Source organism: Lipophrys pholis, assembly GCF_963383615.2.
Source record: "Lipophrys pholis genome assembly, chromosome: 17".
Lineage (NCBI taxonomy): Eukaryota > Metazoa > Chordata > Actinopteri > Blenniiformes > Blenniidae > Lipophrys > Lipophrys pholis.
In genome coordinates, this window is record NC_137643.1 from 13,526,777 (window position 1) to 13,537,838 (window position 11,062).

At 39.3% G+C, this 11,062-nt stretch overlaps 2 protein-coding genes across 2 annotated transcripts; one reads left to right on the top strand and one right to left on the bottom strand.

The window, feature by feature from the left end:
• Positions 1–5,342: 5,342 nt before the first annotated feature.
• On the bottom strand, positions 5,343–8,774 carry tfpi2 (tissue factor pathway inhibitor 2). Its single transcript, XM_080484777.1, has 5 exons — positions 8,549–8,774; positions 8,176–8,346; positions 7,397–7,576; positions 7,002–7,175; positions 5,343–6,620 (listed from the first exon to the last, which is right to left on the bottom strand). The coding sequence occupies exons 1-5, from the start codon at positions 8,619–8,621 to the stop codon at positions 6,538–6,540; spliced, it is 681 nt and encodes a 226-aa protein (XP_080340903.1). The 5' UTR covers positions 8,622–8,774; the 3' UTR covers positions 5,343–6,537.
• An 816-nt stretch (positions 8,775–9,590) lies between these two features.
• On the top strand, positions 9,591–10,268 carry gngt1 (guanine nucleotide binding protein (G protein), gamma transducing activity polypeptide 1). The gene is made up of 3 exons (XM_080485762.1): positions 9,591–9,676; positions 9,782–9,880; positions 10,038–10,268. Exons 2-3 carry the CDS (start codon positions 9,785–9,787, stop codon positions 10,161–10,163), a joined length of 222 nt encoding a protein of 73 aa, XP_080341888.1. The 5' UTR covers positions 9,591–9,676; positions 9,782–9,784; the 3' UTR covers positions 10,164–10,268.
• The last annotated feature ends 794 nt before the right edge of the window (positions 10,269–11,062 follow it).

Genomic DNA, 11,062 nt, shown 5'->3' on the forward strand with positions numbered 1-11,062 from the left:
TGCTGTTCAGTTTATGGCAGCTGTTTGCATGAATCTGTGCTCTAGTTTATGTCTGCATCACCTGAAATGTATTTGCAGTGCAATGTGTTATAATAAACATTAAACATTACACGTGTCACGCATGTGGGTTTTTAGCCCAGGCTAATTTGTATTTCATGTTCCTGGTCACGCCTTCATCACTGCAAACATATTTCAGAGCAATGTTACAAACGGCACAAAGAATATTGAAATGCAATATTTGATTTGATTTAAATCCTTTTTGCAATTGCACCTGTCCAAAATGAGTTTTCCCATGGGGCACTGAAGTGTAGTGGATTGTGTTGTATTGACATTTGCATCAGAATGCGAGCAGTCAGTATTTTTCAACTCTGGATGAACTGATCCAGTAAGGCTTCATTAAGAAAAAGGATGAGCTGAGGGGCTGCACAACAAGCCAGCTTTGGAGAAATAAGTACTTCTCGAGATTGTTTGGATTGGAAGCCGCTCTTGTTGAGTTATTGAATATGAACACAATCCCTGAAAAAGCACAATAGAACCCTGTTAAGCTGGACTTGTAAAAATATGACCTTATCCTTCAGTGCGAGCATTGACACATGCTCAGCCTGCACTTTTTTATTCTGATCCGCTCTACTTATTTATTTTTATTTATTTGGTTCGCTTTGATTTGAGCCTCACCTGGTCAGCGGCAGCTTAGGTTTCCAACATTTATAAATTGCTAGTTGTCGATATCAGATCTACAGTATTGAGCTGCTCAGGCTGCTTTTTGCCAGATGGTCTTTTGTGTTTCATTTTCTGTGTTCTGCTCTGCCTGAGTTGTTTTGATGTTTTACCTGGGTGTCATTGGCTCCTGCTGAGCTTTTCTAATGCAGCACTGAGCGTAATCTGTGTCCGCTTCAGATTTTAACACCCGGGTCCCTCAGAGTTACATTATCATGGTTTACTTCCACATAAATCTGCAGAGGTCCAACCAAAACATCTGCTGAGGTGAAGTCAGTGCAAACATACCAGTGAGGCCATTAAACATACTGAAGCAGCCAGAAAAATATTGAGATCTCAAACATTTATGTACATAACTGTCATACATCATACATAAATGTCTTATACGCAGCCAGTAGGTCAGAATCAGACCACAAGATGGTCCAAAAGGGCTGAAAGATGACCTTACGTGGTGTAAAAAACATTTGACACGTTTACATTTGTTTAATGTTTTGTCTGCTCTACTGGTGAAACAGCTTCGGTAACTGTAAGAGCAGTATTAGCAGCAAACGTATATCCCCCTGGATAAAACAGGAAGGGGATCCTGTGTGAATGTCTTATACTAGAAAACGCATCAATCCGGAGTCTGTCATAAACAAGAAGCCATTGAGCAGCCAAACTGTATTTTCTTATGTTCATTTTTAATAAACTACTGAAACTTCCTGATTTATGTGGTGGATGGTACTTTGGCTTGACATCCATCAATCTTCCACACCGCTTCATTCAGTTCAGGGTCACTGGTGCCGTTTCCATCAAACTGAGGGCAAAAGCAGGGACAGAGGGCCAATCCACCACAGAGACTGAAAACCAAACACTTTCACACATGGCTCATCAAATATTTAACCTCTTTGACTTTTTTGAAAAGTCAAACAGAAAGGCCCTGCCCAGATCTCAAGCCGTGACGTGCTTGCCATGATGCAAAATCACTTACCGCTAGGACAACATGAAGGCCTTGGCGTCACATGTTCACAGGTTCCAAACGTCTTCTGAAACACGTGAAGTGGCAGAAGTGTTAATTTTTCATAATTCTTGCAAATTCCCAAAGTGTACTCATCTTAAACTTCCATCACTTCTTGAAATACGAGGGTAAGATCAAACTGAGCCATGTGAGACTCTTGACAAAAATGAAAAGGTAGAGAATCCAAGCTTTTTCACCTTCTAGTGTTCAGAAATAGTGATGACCAAATGTTACGATGCTCTACTTAATTATTATCTTTTTAATCCTGATATAATTCCTCTGCTCTTGTTTGTTAAACAAACAGCTTCTTCAGCTCTCCTGTTCAGGTTTCGCTGATCAACCATTTGACCTGTCTGAATATAAAGTGTGTGTGCGTGTGTGTATTTTTTTATTTTTTCAAAAACTATATTGTTATAATACAGAAAATGCAATTATGCCCGTGTGTTATGCTGTCAAATCTGCAGAGATCTGCTGAAGAAGGGCTCAGTATGGATTCTTTGACTTCTGGGAAGCTCGTAATTGAACCGTAGAGGCACAAAAGGAAGTAGAGGCTCCAGCCCACATGGAAATCTTTACATTTATTTATTTCATTTTCTCACCACTTTTCAACTATGCGGAAAAAAAGTCATCATCCAACTTTGTGAGTGAGAGAATGAAAAAAAAAAAAAAAACATCTTCCCTGCTGCTCTGCTTCAATCAGTTTTAATCTTCCAGAACTTGGATTGCGGCGCATTTGCTGGAGGTGGAAGCAGTGGATTGTACACAGCAACGAGTCACGGACTGTGAAAGACTACAAACAATTGTCAATTAGAATAATATAGTCGTCAAAATTTTAGAGCCTGTTATTCACAAAAACAGAAAGAAATCTGTGTTCACCTTAAAAAAAAAAAAAAAGTCTGTCAGTGCACCACGACCTGAGCCACAGGAAGTTAAACAGGTCTCGTGGCGGTAATGTGAGACTCAGCGACATGCATGTGCACACCTGTCTCTTCAAATTTCACATCCTTCTGGGAATCAATTTGTAATTTTGCAACTGCAAAAGCTTCAGAAACATCACAGACGCAGCAGTATGGCGGTGTCGGACGTGCTTATTTATTGAGCAACCACATGTGTTTGGCTGCCAGATGGACGGTTGAGGAACGGCCCAGGAGCTCATCAGCAGACACATCAATCTCCTGTCGGCAAGGAGGAGAGGGGAGGACGGAGACGTTCCACTTTATGCAACGCAGAGTGGCGAATGTTGGGGAAACTGTGATGCAGCGTCGGGGCAAGGAAGCCAGCTGACATGTTTGGTCTACGGTTAGAACAGACAGCAGGGAAATAGTGTGGAACAGAAAATAGCAGGTTGTCTGCAGAATGTTGCGTCTGTGGTTCAACATCTGTTTGCAGGTTGGGTCTTTTTCAGCGGTAAAGGATAACCTACACACGGCTGTGGGTTTGAAAATCCCTCTCTAAAGGATTCATCAATACCCAAACAAGAGGAAGGAATAAACGTTTCGACTGGTTCACAATTTCTTTAAAGATTTGAAGTTTTCGGTTCAGTGTAATTAGAGTTTTGAAATCCAAAATATTTTTTCTTCTGCACAACAATCTTCCCTCACATTTTTTTTGATCAGTGGAGCCAAGATTATATATCGACACTTTCCTCAAGGATTGTTTTTCAAGACAGAAGTGATCATTTTCTCCCAGAACAGCTCTTGGTGATGCTGACCACTTCTTGTAAAATAGCATACATCCTTAGGTGAAGAGATCTGTGTCACCCTAGGGAAATTATTTCTCTGCATTTAACTCACCACATGAATAGTTAACCACTCCTGCGGTGAGATAACCTTTCAGCAGAAGGATTTGTACCAGCAAATCTCTATTATAAGCCAAGTTTATTTAAAAATAAAAAAAATAAAAAGACTTTGGCTATTAGTTAAAGGCAGTGATGAAATTAAAAAGCACAAAACAACACAAACATCTCCAATTGATTCCCAGTGTGTGGAAAAGATTGGATTTTTAAAAAATTACCCGACACCGTTAGTGTTGATTAGAGTTTTCTGTATTTTGAACATTTAAAGATGCCACATTTCTTAGACAAAAAAAAATCTGGATCTGTTGAGTCATTGTCTTGGGCATTTAGTTCGGATTGTTGATATCTACTGAAAAAAATCCTCTATTACAGTGTTTTATCCTAAAGCTACTGGAGAACATGCACATTGACTATCAACATTTTTTAAAATCTAATTTCAATGAATAATCAGTGTTAGCACAAATATATATGCTGCAAACATACCAACTTCTTTAACTTTAAGGTTTGTCCATGTGCCACCAGGGGGCGTCTCAGGCGCTCCCGCTCACTTACAGTTTATTATAGGATCTGTAGAAACACAAATGTTTTTGCCATGTGTCTCTGTAAAATCCCTGTATTTATTATTGATAATTTGTGCAAATATAATTGCTAATAATGGGAAAAAAACACACCATGATCAATTAATATTTGAAGTACACTATACCATTTGCAGTCAGTGTCATTACTAATGAACTTTTGGATGATTAATGTTTGTCACTGAGCAGATTGACTTCAGGAGATGATCAGTATGGAAGATACAAGGCGTAACCAGGCAAAGAGAAAAAGACTTACCATGATTATCATTTCTGAAGAACGTTTTACATTTTCAGAAACTAAAACTACTGGCTGGTTAAAACTAGTTTGTGCTCGAATTGTTTTGTTTAGGTCTCCAGGTTTACGTTTGTGAGCTGGATTTATTAACGTTCGAGCTTCTGCAACTCAAACTCAATCAGCTACACTTTGTTTAGAGATTATTTTATGTCAGGTAATGATAATCTCAAGTGCTTTACATGAAAGATTGATACAGTACAACAAAAATACATCACAACAATAAATGCAGTCACACAGTAACCAACAGTGATTGTTAAAAATTAGTGAGCAAGAAGTTGATTAAAAATATGATCCAATATAATTATTAGGAAAAGGAGACAACAGAATAATGAAACAAGGTAAAAGTGATTTTGGAAATCAGATAAAACCATTAAAATGTGATATTAATATTGTAAATGAAATTTAAAAGTTAAATTAAGACATAAAATTAGGAAAATACAAGAAAAAAATAGGAGGGAATAAATAATTATATAAATAGTAATGGGCAGGCCAAAGTCTCAATAAGAGAGGGTTTGATTATGGGTTTCTGTGCAGTGTTTGCATGTTCTCCCTGTGTATGCATATTTTTGTTTTGGTTTGTCTTTTGGGGGGGTTCTTAATACTCAAGTGGCCTCCCACAGTCATAAATCATGCGTTTGAGGCTTATTATTGATACTGAATCTTCCTATTGGTGTGAATGTGAGTGTGTGGCCGTCTGTCTCTATGTAAACTAACCAGTCAGCTGGAATCAGCACCACACATCACTAAATATGGAGAAAGCCACATAGAAGATGAATGATAGGTATGAAATGATTTTGGTACAAATGGAAAAATCAAAGTAAAAGGAATACATATAAAGGATTATGCAATTGGTCGTATCTTATGGATTGAGTTTGGAGAGAACCCCTCCCCGCTTTCTGACTGTTGACACAACAACCTCATTCACAGTGCTGTCTGAGAGATGAGTCAACTGCAGTTCAAATACCCAGCTGTATTGCATTTTAATTGACATTTATAGCAGCTTAAGAGTAGTTTATTTTGATCTCTTCCATAAAGAAGCATTGTCTGGAAAAAAAAAACCAAGCAGCACTTTGTGTATTCTATTGTAGCAGATGGAGCAAAGCACAAATGTAGGTCAGTCGGGATATTCTGGAAACATGGAGCATCTTGAGATTAATATCTTCCCTCTCCTAATTATGTAAAATTGTGCTGATTTCTCTGTTGATCCACTATATGAGAATATTGGAGTGGTAGTATTGACCAAAAAGGAGATGCAAACCTTAAAAAGCCTCTTAGTGGTCGAGTTTGGGAGAAAAGATGTGTGTGCGTGCATCAGTCTGCCTGGATGTATTCTAGCAGACGCTTGTTATTGGATCTTCCCCACTGTAATTACATTATAATTGCTAAAAGCAATCCCATGCCGTTTTCCCTAGAGCTCCTGATTCACATTCTGTAAACCTGCAGCTCACTTTCCTTAAAGCACAAACAGCATTGTTTATTGCTAGTTGATTGCATCCTTGTTGATTCAAAGCAAATGCGATATAATCAACATATGCTCAACTTTCTTGTAAGAAATGGAGACGGAACATGAAGAAAAAGTGAGTGTGACTCGGAGAAAGCCAGAGAACCAGCTGAACCAGTTATTTATCTTTGTTTTTCTGCTGATAAAACACCACTTAAGGTCATACGCAAGGACGCAAATAGTTTAGGGAGCTGAAACCCAAAGAAGGCTTGTTTTTTTTTTGGTTTTTTTTATTGAAATAACACACAGTGTAGTGCTTAAAATAGCAGCGTCAAAGTACAGAAAAATGCAGAATTCTTTAACAAATTCTGTAGTTTATCAAATATGTCACAAAAATCTTTCTCTATAACAATAATAGTAACAAAAATATTAACTAATAATTACTTAAAACACATACAGTATCAAAAAACACCGTCAACAACAATAGTGCAGTAGTAACAAAACTTCATCAACAGCATAGAGTGAAATCACATTTTGAAGAATTTCTCATAAGGCATCATAAATCCAGCCAAAATTGGGTGTGAAGGCTTTTTCTTTCACACCCAATCGACCTGGTCAATGTTTTTTAGTTTTTTTTTCTAACATAAACTACATGTGAGCTTCCCACAAAGATATTGTCCACGTGAGGATTGCTGACAATAATCATCTGTCGGAGGTTTACGCCTGCATGAACTTAATGTGGTTGTGCCTGTTCCGCCTCATCCGCCGGCCTTTTACGTGCGCCGTGTGCTTTTTCCCTCCTGCAAAAAATGAAAAAGGGCAATAAGTTGTTAGTATGGCTCGAAAAGACCGTTGGCAACCCATACTTGTCATTATGCAAACAAGACCCACATTTTAAGAGTTTCACATCATCGTGACCGGCTGCATTTCATTTGGAGGACATCATCCACCCTGAGATAATGCTAATTGTTTTTTAGATGCCAAGCATGTTTTCAGCCCGATAATGGAACCAGCTGAGCATAGCTTGGTCTCCTCCCAATTCCCCTCTGCTGCTCTCCAAATTCAAATCAGTAAGTGAGTCTGCGTGGCAATCTGAATTCTGTCCTTAATGGATGAAGCAATGAAGCAGCCCCCCCCCCCCCACTGCACTGAGGGACAGGGAACTTTTAAAAGTTGCGTACCTTTAGCGCACACGTCCATGCAGCTCTGCCGCGACACAAAGTTGTTGCTGCTCCCGCCGCAGCCCGAGTAGACGAACTCTTGGCACATCTTGGTGGCTGTGTTGTAGTAATAGCGAGTGATGGAGGCTGAGCACTTGCCTTTGTCCAGAGGATCCAAGCACAGCACAGGGACAGCTGTACAACAAAAGACGCACCAGTGAGCCAGCCAGTTAAAAAAAAAAAAAAAAAGAGTCTTTGAAGTGGTGTTGTTGACTGCTTTCTATTAACTCAAACAAAAGGAAATTCCTTTCCTGATGACCACATGTTTTTATTGTGCAAGCTCACGTGCATGAATAGAGATGCTCCACAACATTCTTTCAAGATGGCTTGCACATTTCTACATCCTTTCCACTCACTTTTCTTGGGACTGCAGTACTCCTTGCAGGACGTGAGGTCCTGGAAGCGGTTGGCGTTGCCCTGGCAGCCGCCATAGTAGAAGGGCTCGCACTGCATGGTGCTCATGTTGAAGAAGTAACGTGGGAAGAGGGCACGGCAGGGTCCCTCTTCTTTAGGGAATCTGCAGATTTGGGGAACTTCTGTAGAAAAGAACAAGAGAGGGAGTCACGTTAGACGTATGCTGGACAAAATACACATACGAAAATGTTTTTGTGGACATTTCTAGTACTTTTTACTCACTTCTGAGTACATCTGTAATCTGAATTCATATTCACATATTTGGAAAAACACTTTGTAAAATAACATGTTTTTGTTTGCTATGCAGTTATAATTTATCTAATTTTCCTAAGAACTGTGCTATGAATGTAGGCATTCTATATAGGTTGAACGCCTGCTACTGATCTTGCACTTAAATGTGGCAACAAAAAAAAAAAGTTGGGAAAACTTTGAGAAGTTTTTATTTCTTTAGCAGAAAGTTTACTTGTAATGAGAACTTCAGTGTTGCAGGAGAAGCTTTACTTGAGTGCAAACGTCCAAGATGCAGGTGTATGGAGCCAAAAAGTGCACGTATAAATCTTATAAAAACCTATGAAACAATCTTCAAATTACACTTTAAACAAAGAGTAAGACCACACCCAGTATAAAACTCTCTGACGTGGCCAGGGTCACCACTACAGCGACCATCCTCCTCCTCATCCCTGACTACATGAATGCACCTCAGCTTTACTGGGTCTCTTACTTGGTATTCTGAAACATGTCTTCTGGCACTCCTGGTACGTCTTGAAGTTGTTGGCATTCCCTTGGCATCCTCCATAGGAGAATATCTCGCACTTCTGTGTGATCGTGTTGTAGTAAAAGCGCTCGATATCCGCTCTGCAGGGTCCCTCGTCCACTTGAAGCAGACACACGCCTGAAAGCAGCAAGTTTTCTTTAAAACTTTCAGAAAATGACAACAACTCATGTGTACGGTTGTTTTGTTTGTGTTTTTCCTTCGCGCAACTTTATGCGTCTCACGTGTGTGATAATAAGTTTGACAACATTTTAAAAAAATTGTTATTATAGTTATTTTTTTTCGCTTGGAAAAAATAATAAGAGAGTTGTAGTGACGTTACCTTTTGGTGAAATCGCTAAAACGTTGTAAAAAGAGGAGAGGGCAGTAAACAGCGCCACTATGCAGAAGTCCATTGTGCAGGTTTTGGAGTGAGCCCTTCGGTCTTTTCCGCTCTGCAGACAATCCCAGCCACTTCCAGCTTTATAGAGGTGTTTCCCAGGGGGAATGGAGGGGCGGGGATGCAGTGACTCATTTCCATATCGCGGTGCAACTCCATTACAGGGGGTGATGAACTGATTGATGACATCAGGAGAGAGAGATAGTTGCGTAGATGGAGTGTTAATGGAAGTGACTAAGGGCGCATTCAACCCAGGTGAAAAAACAAGTTTTGACTGAGGAGAGTCATGCAGTTACTGTCATAATTGAGAATAAAATGACGATACAGATCCATTAACTCCTGTCTCTCTAGCTTCACTCTTTGGTCTCATAGGGACAGACACTCTTGAGAAACACCAACGGTCTTAACTAGTCTGAGCATTCTTGCCAAATTCCCACATTACACCAGTCTGACTGGATCTGACACACAAGTTCCCACAAACACACTTCACTTTCACTTAAACTCTCATTATCACCACACTACTCTATCATTGCAGCTCATCTCCAATGTCTAACACCAGAAAGCACTCGAGGTCCTCATTTGTTGTATTTTATAAGAGCATTAAGTGAACTTTGTAGGATTACTTCATTGCTTTATTCTCATTTCTGAAAGGGACGTAACAGGAAAACTGCAGTGCAGTCATGTTCGGAGCAATGACGAGTCCCCACCTTGACAGGTGGAGGCTAAATACAGATTAATCGACTTATCAAAATGACCCGATACAAGAAGCACCACCCATAAGCCCATTTCATACTGTAAGAAAACACAAATAACAAACCAACACTCGTTCTGTACAACTCATTCAACACATTTTGTTGTTTTTACATGAAAGAAGTTGACACCTGTGTGATCTTCCTCTTTCTTTGATAGTGTAGATGACACACTGACTGGATCATTAAATGGGGCCCTGATTTAATCAGATTAGTGGATTAGAACTGTTTATACAGATTACTTTATAACCCAGATTTAGGCGGAGCAGAGGGACTCTTCAGCAGGATTTTGAGGGAGAAGGACTGCTCCTTGGAACCATTCGTAAGTACATTTCTTTATTCTTTCTCTTAGGTCAAATCCTTTAAAAAAATAAATTTTAAGCCATGAACACTGAAAAAATGCTGAATTTTACCCTTGTTCTGACAGAAAATGCCAGTCATAAATGTGGAGGACTTGACAGACAAGGACAAGGCTGTTATGGAAGTAAATCAACTTAAAATCGAAGTGAAACTTGAGAGGTGGTTGGTAAGTTGTTCACAGTGAGACTCACAGGATCAAAAACGTTTTAGTCTTTGTCAGTTTTGTCATGCAAATCTCAGTTAATCGCATCAGTGAGCAAAATTTATAACTGGAACAAGCGTGCATAAAACATTATTTAATCACTTGTGTCTGATTCTTTTAGACATCTAAATGCTGTGAGGAACTCAAGGAATATATTCAGGCTGGAGTGGATGAGGACACCCTCGTCAAAGGCATTTCAGAGGAGAAGAACCCCTTCAAGGAGAAAGGTGGCTGTGTCATCTGCTAGACTGGACCTGAGGAGCTTTTCATAACTCAGATTAGCACCCAAGGACAATCCCCCTCCCCTCCTGCAAATGGATTTGCAAACAGAGAAAACTAGAAGGACACGATAAAACAGAAATTGTAAAACTGCATGTGTTTCCATGTAAACAATCCCCCCCATGTTTCGGCCAGATTTGTAGCCTTATGATTCGAATCTTTGGAAAGATGCAATAAATAATTGTTGTATTTAAAAAAAGATTGCATACTGCTTCTCTCTCATGTGGTGTATATAGTCTGAGCAAAAGGGCCCATGTGCTGTATCACACCCAGGCGCAATTGTCATTAAATGTGCACGTTCATAACTCAGCCAGTCTCTGGAATTTACTGAAGGTTTCAAAACAAGGCCGACAAATACAATTTCATGACTCAGATTGCACATGTTTACAGTTTTCTTTCACCCACATAGCCTATACAGTTGTTCCTGGCAACAAAATATATTGTATTGTTGTTTTGTCCGTTTTCCTTCTCTTCTTTGTTTTAGAAAATATACTTTGCAATTCATCTGAGATCATTTGAATGCAGTAGATGCTGCACCAATAGAAAAAGAACATTTCATTTTTGTAAAACAAGCCAATTCAAGCCAATTGGCTAGATACTCTCAGGAGTATGCCATTAAACATTTTGTTGACTATAATTAAAATGATGAATTTGGGGACTTTCATTGAACTGTCTTTCCCTTTTGCTGTTTGCTTTTTCAGAGGTCAGGGTGCCATACAGATAAATGTCCAGTATTGCAGCAGTTATGTCTTTTTCTTTACTAAAACGCCTCCACACATTTCAGTCCATCTCCACTGCTTTCAATATACGAGATACTGTACGATAACTGAAAGAATACTCATTTATCTTTCCTCAAATTATGGGATC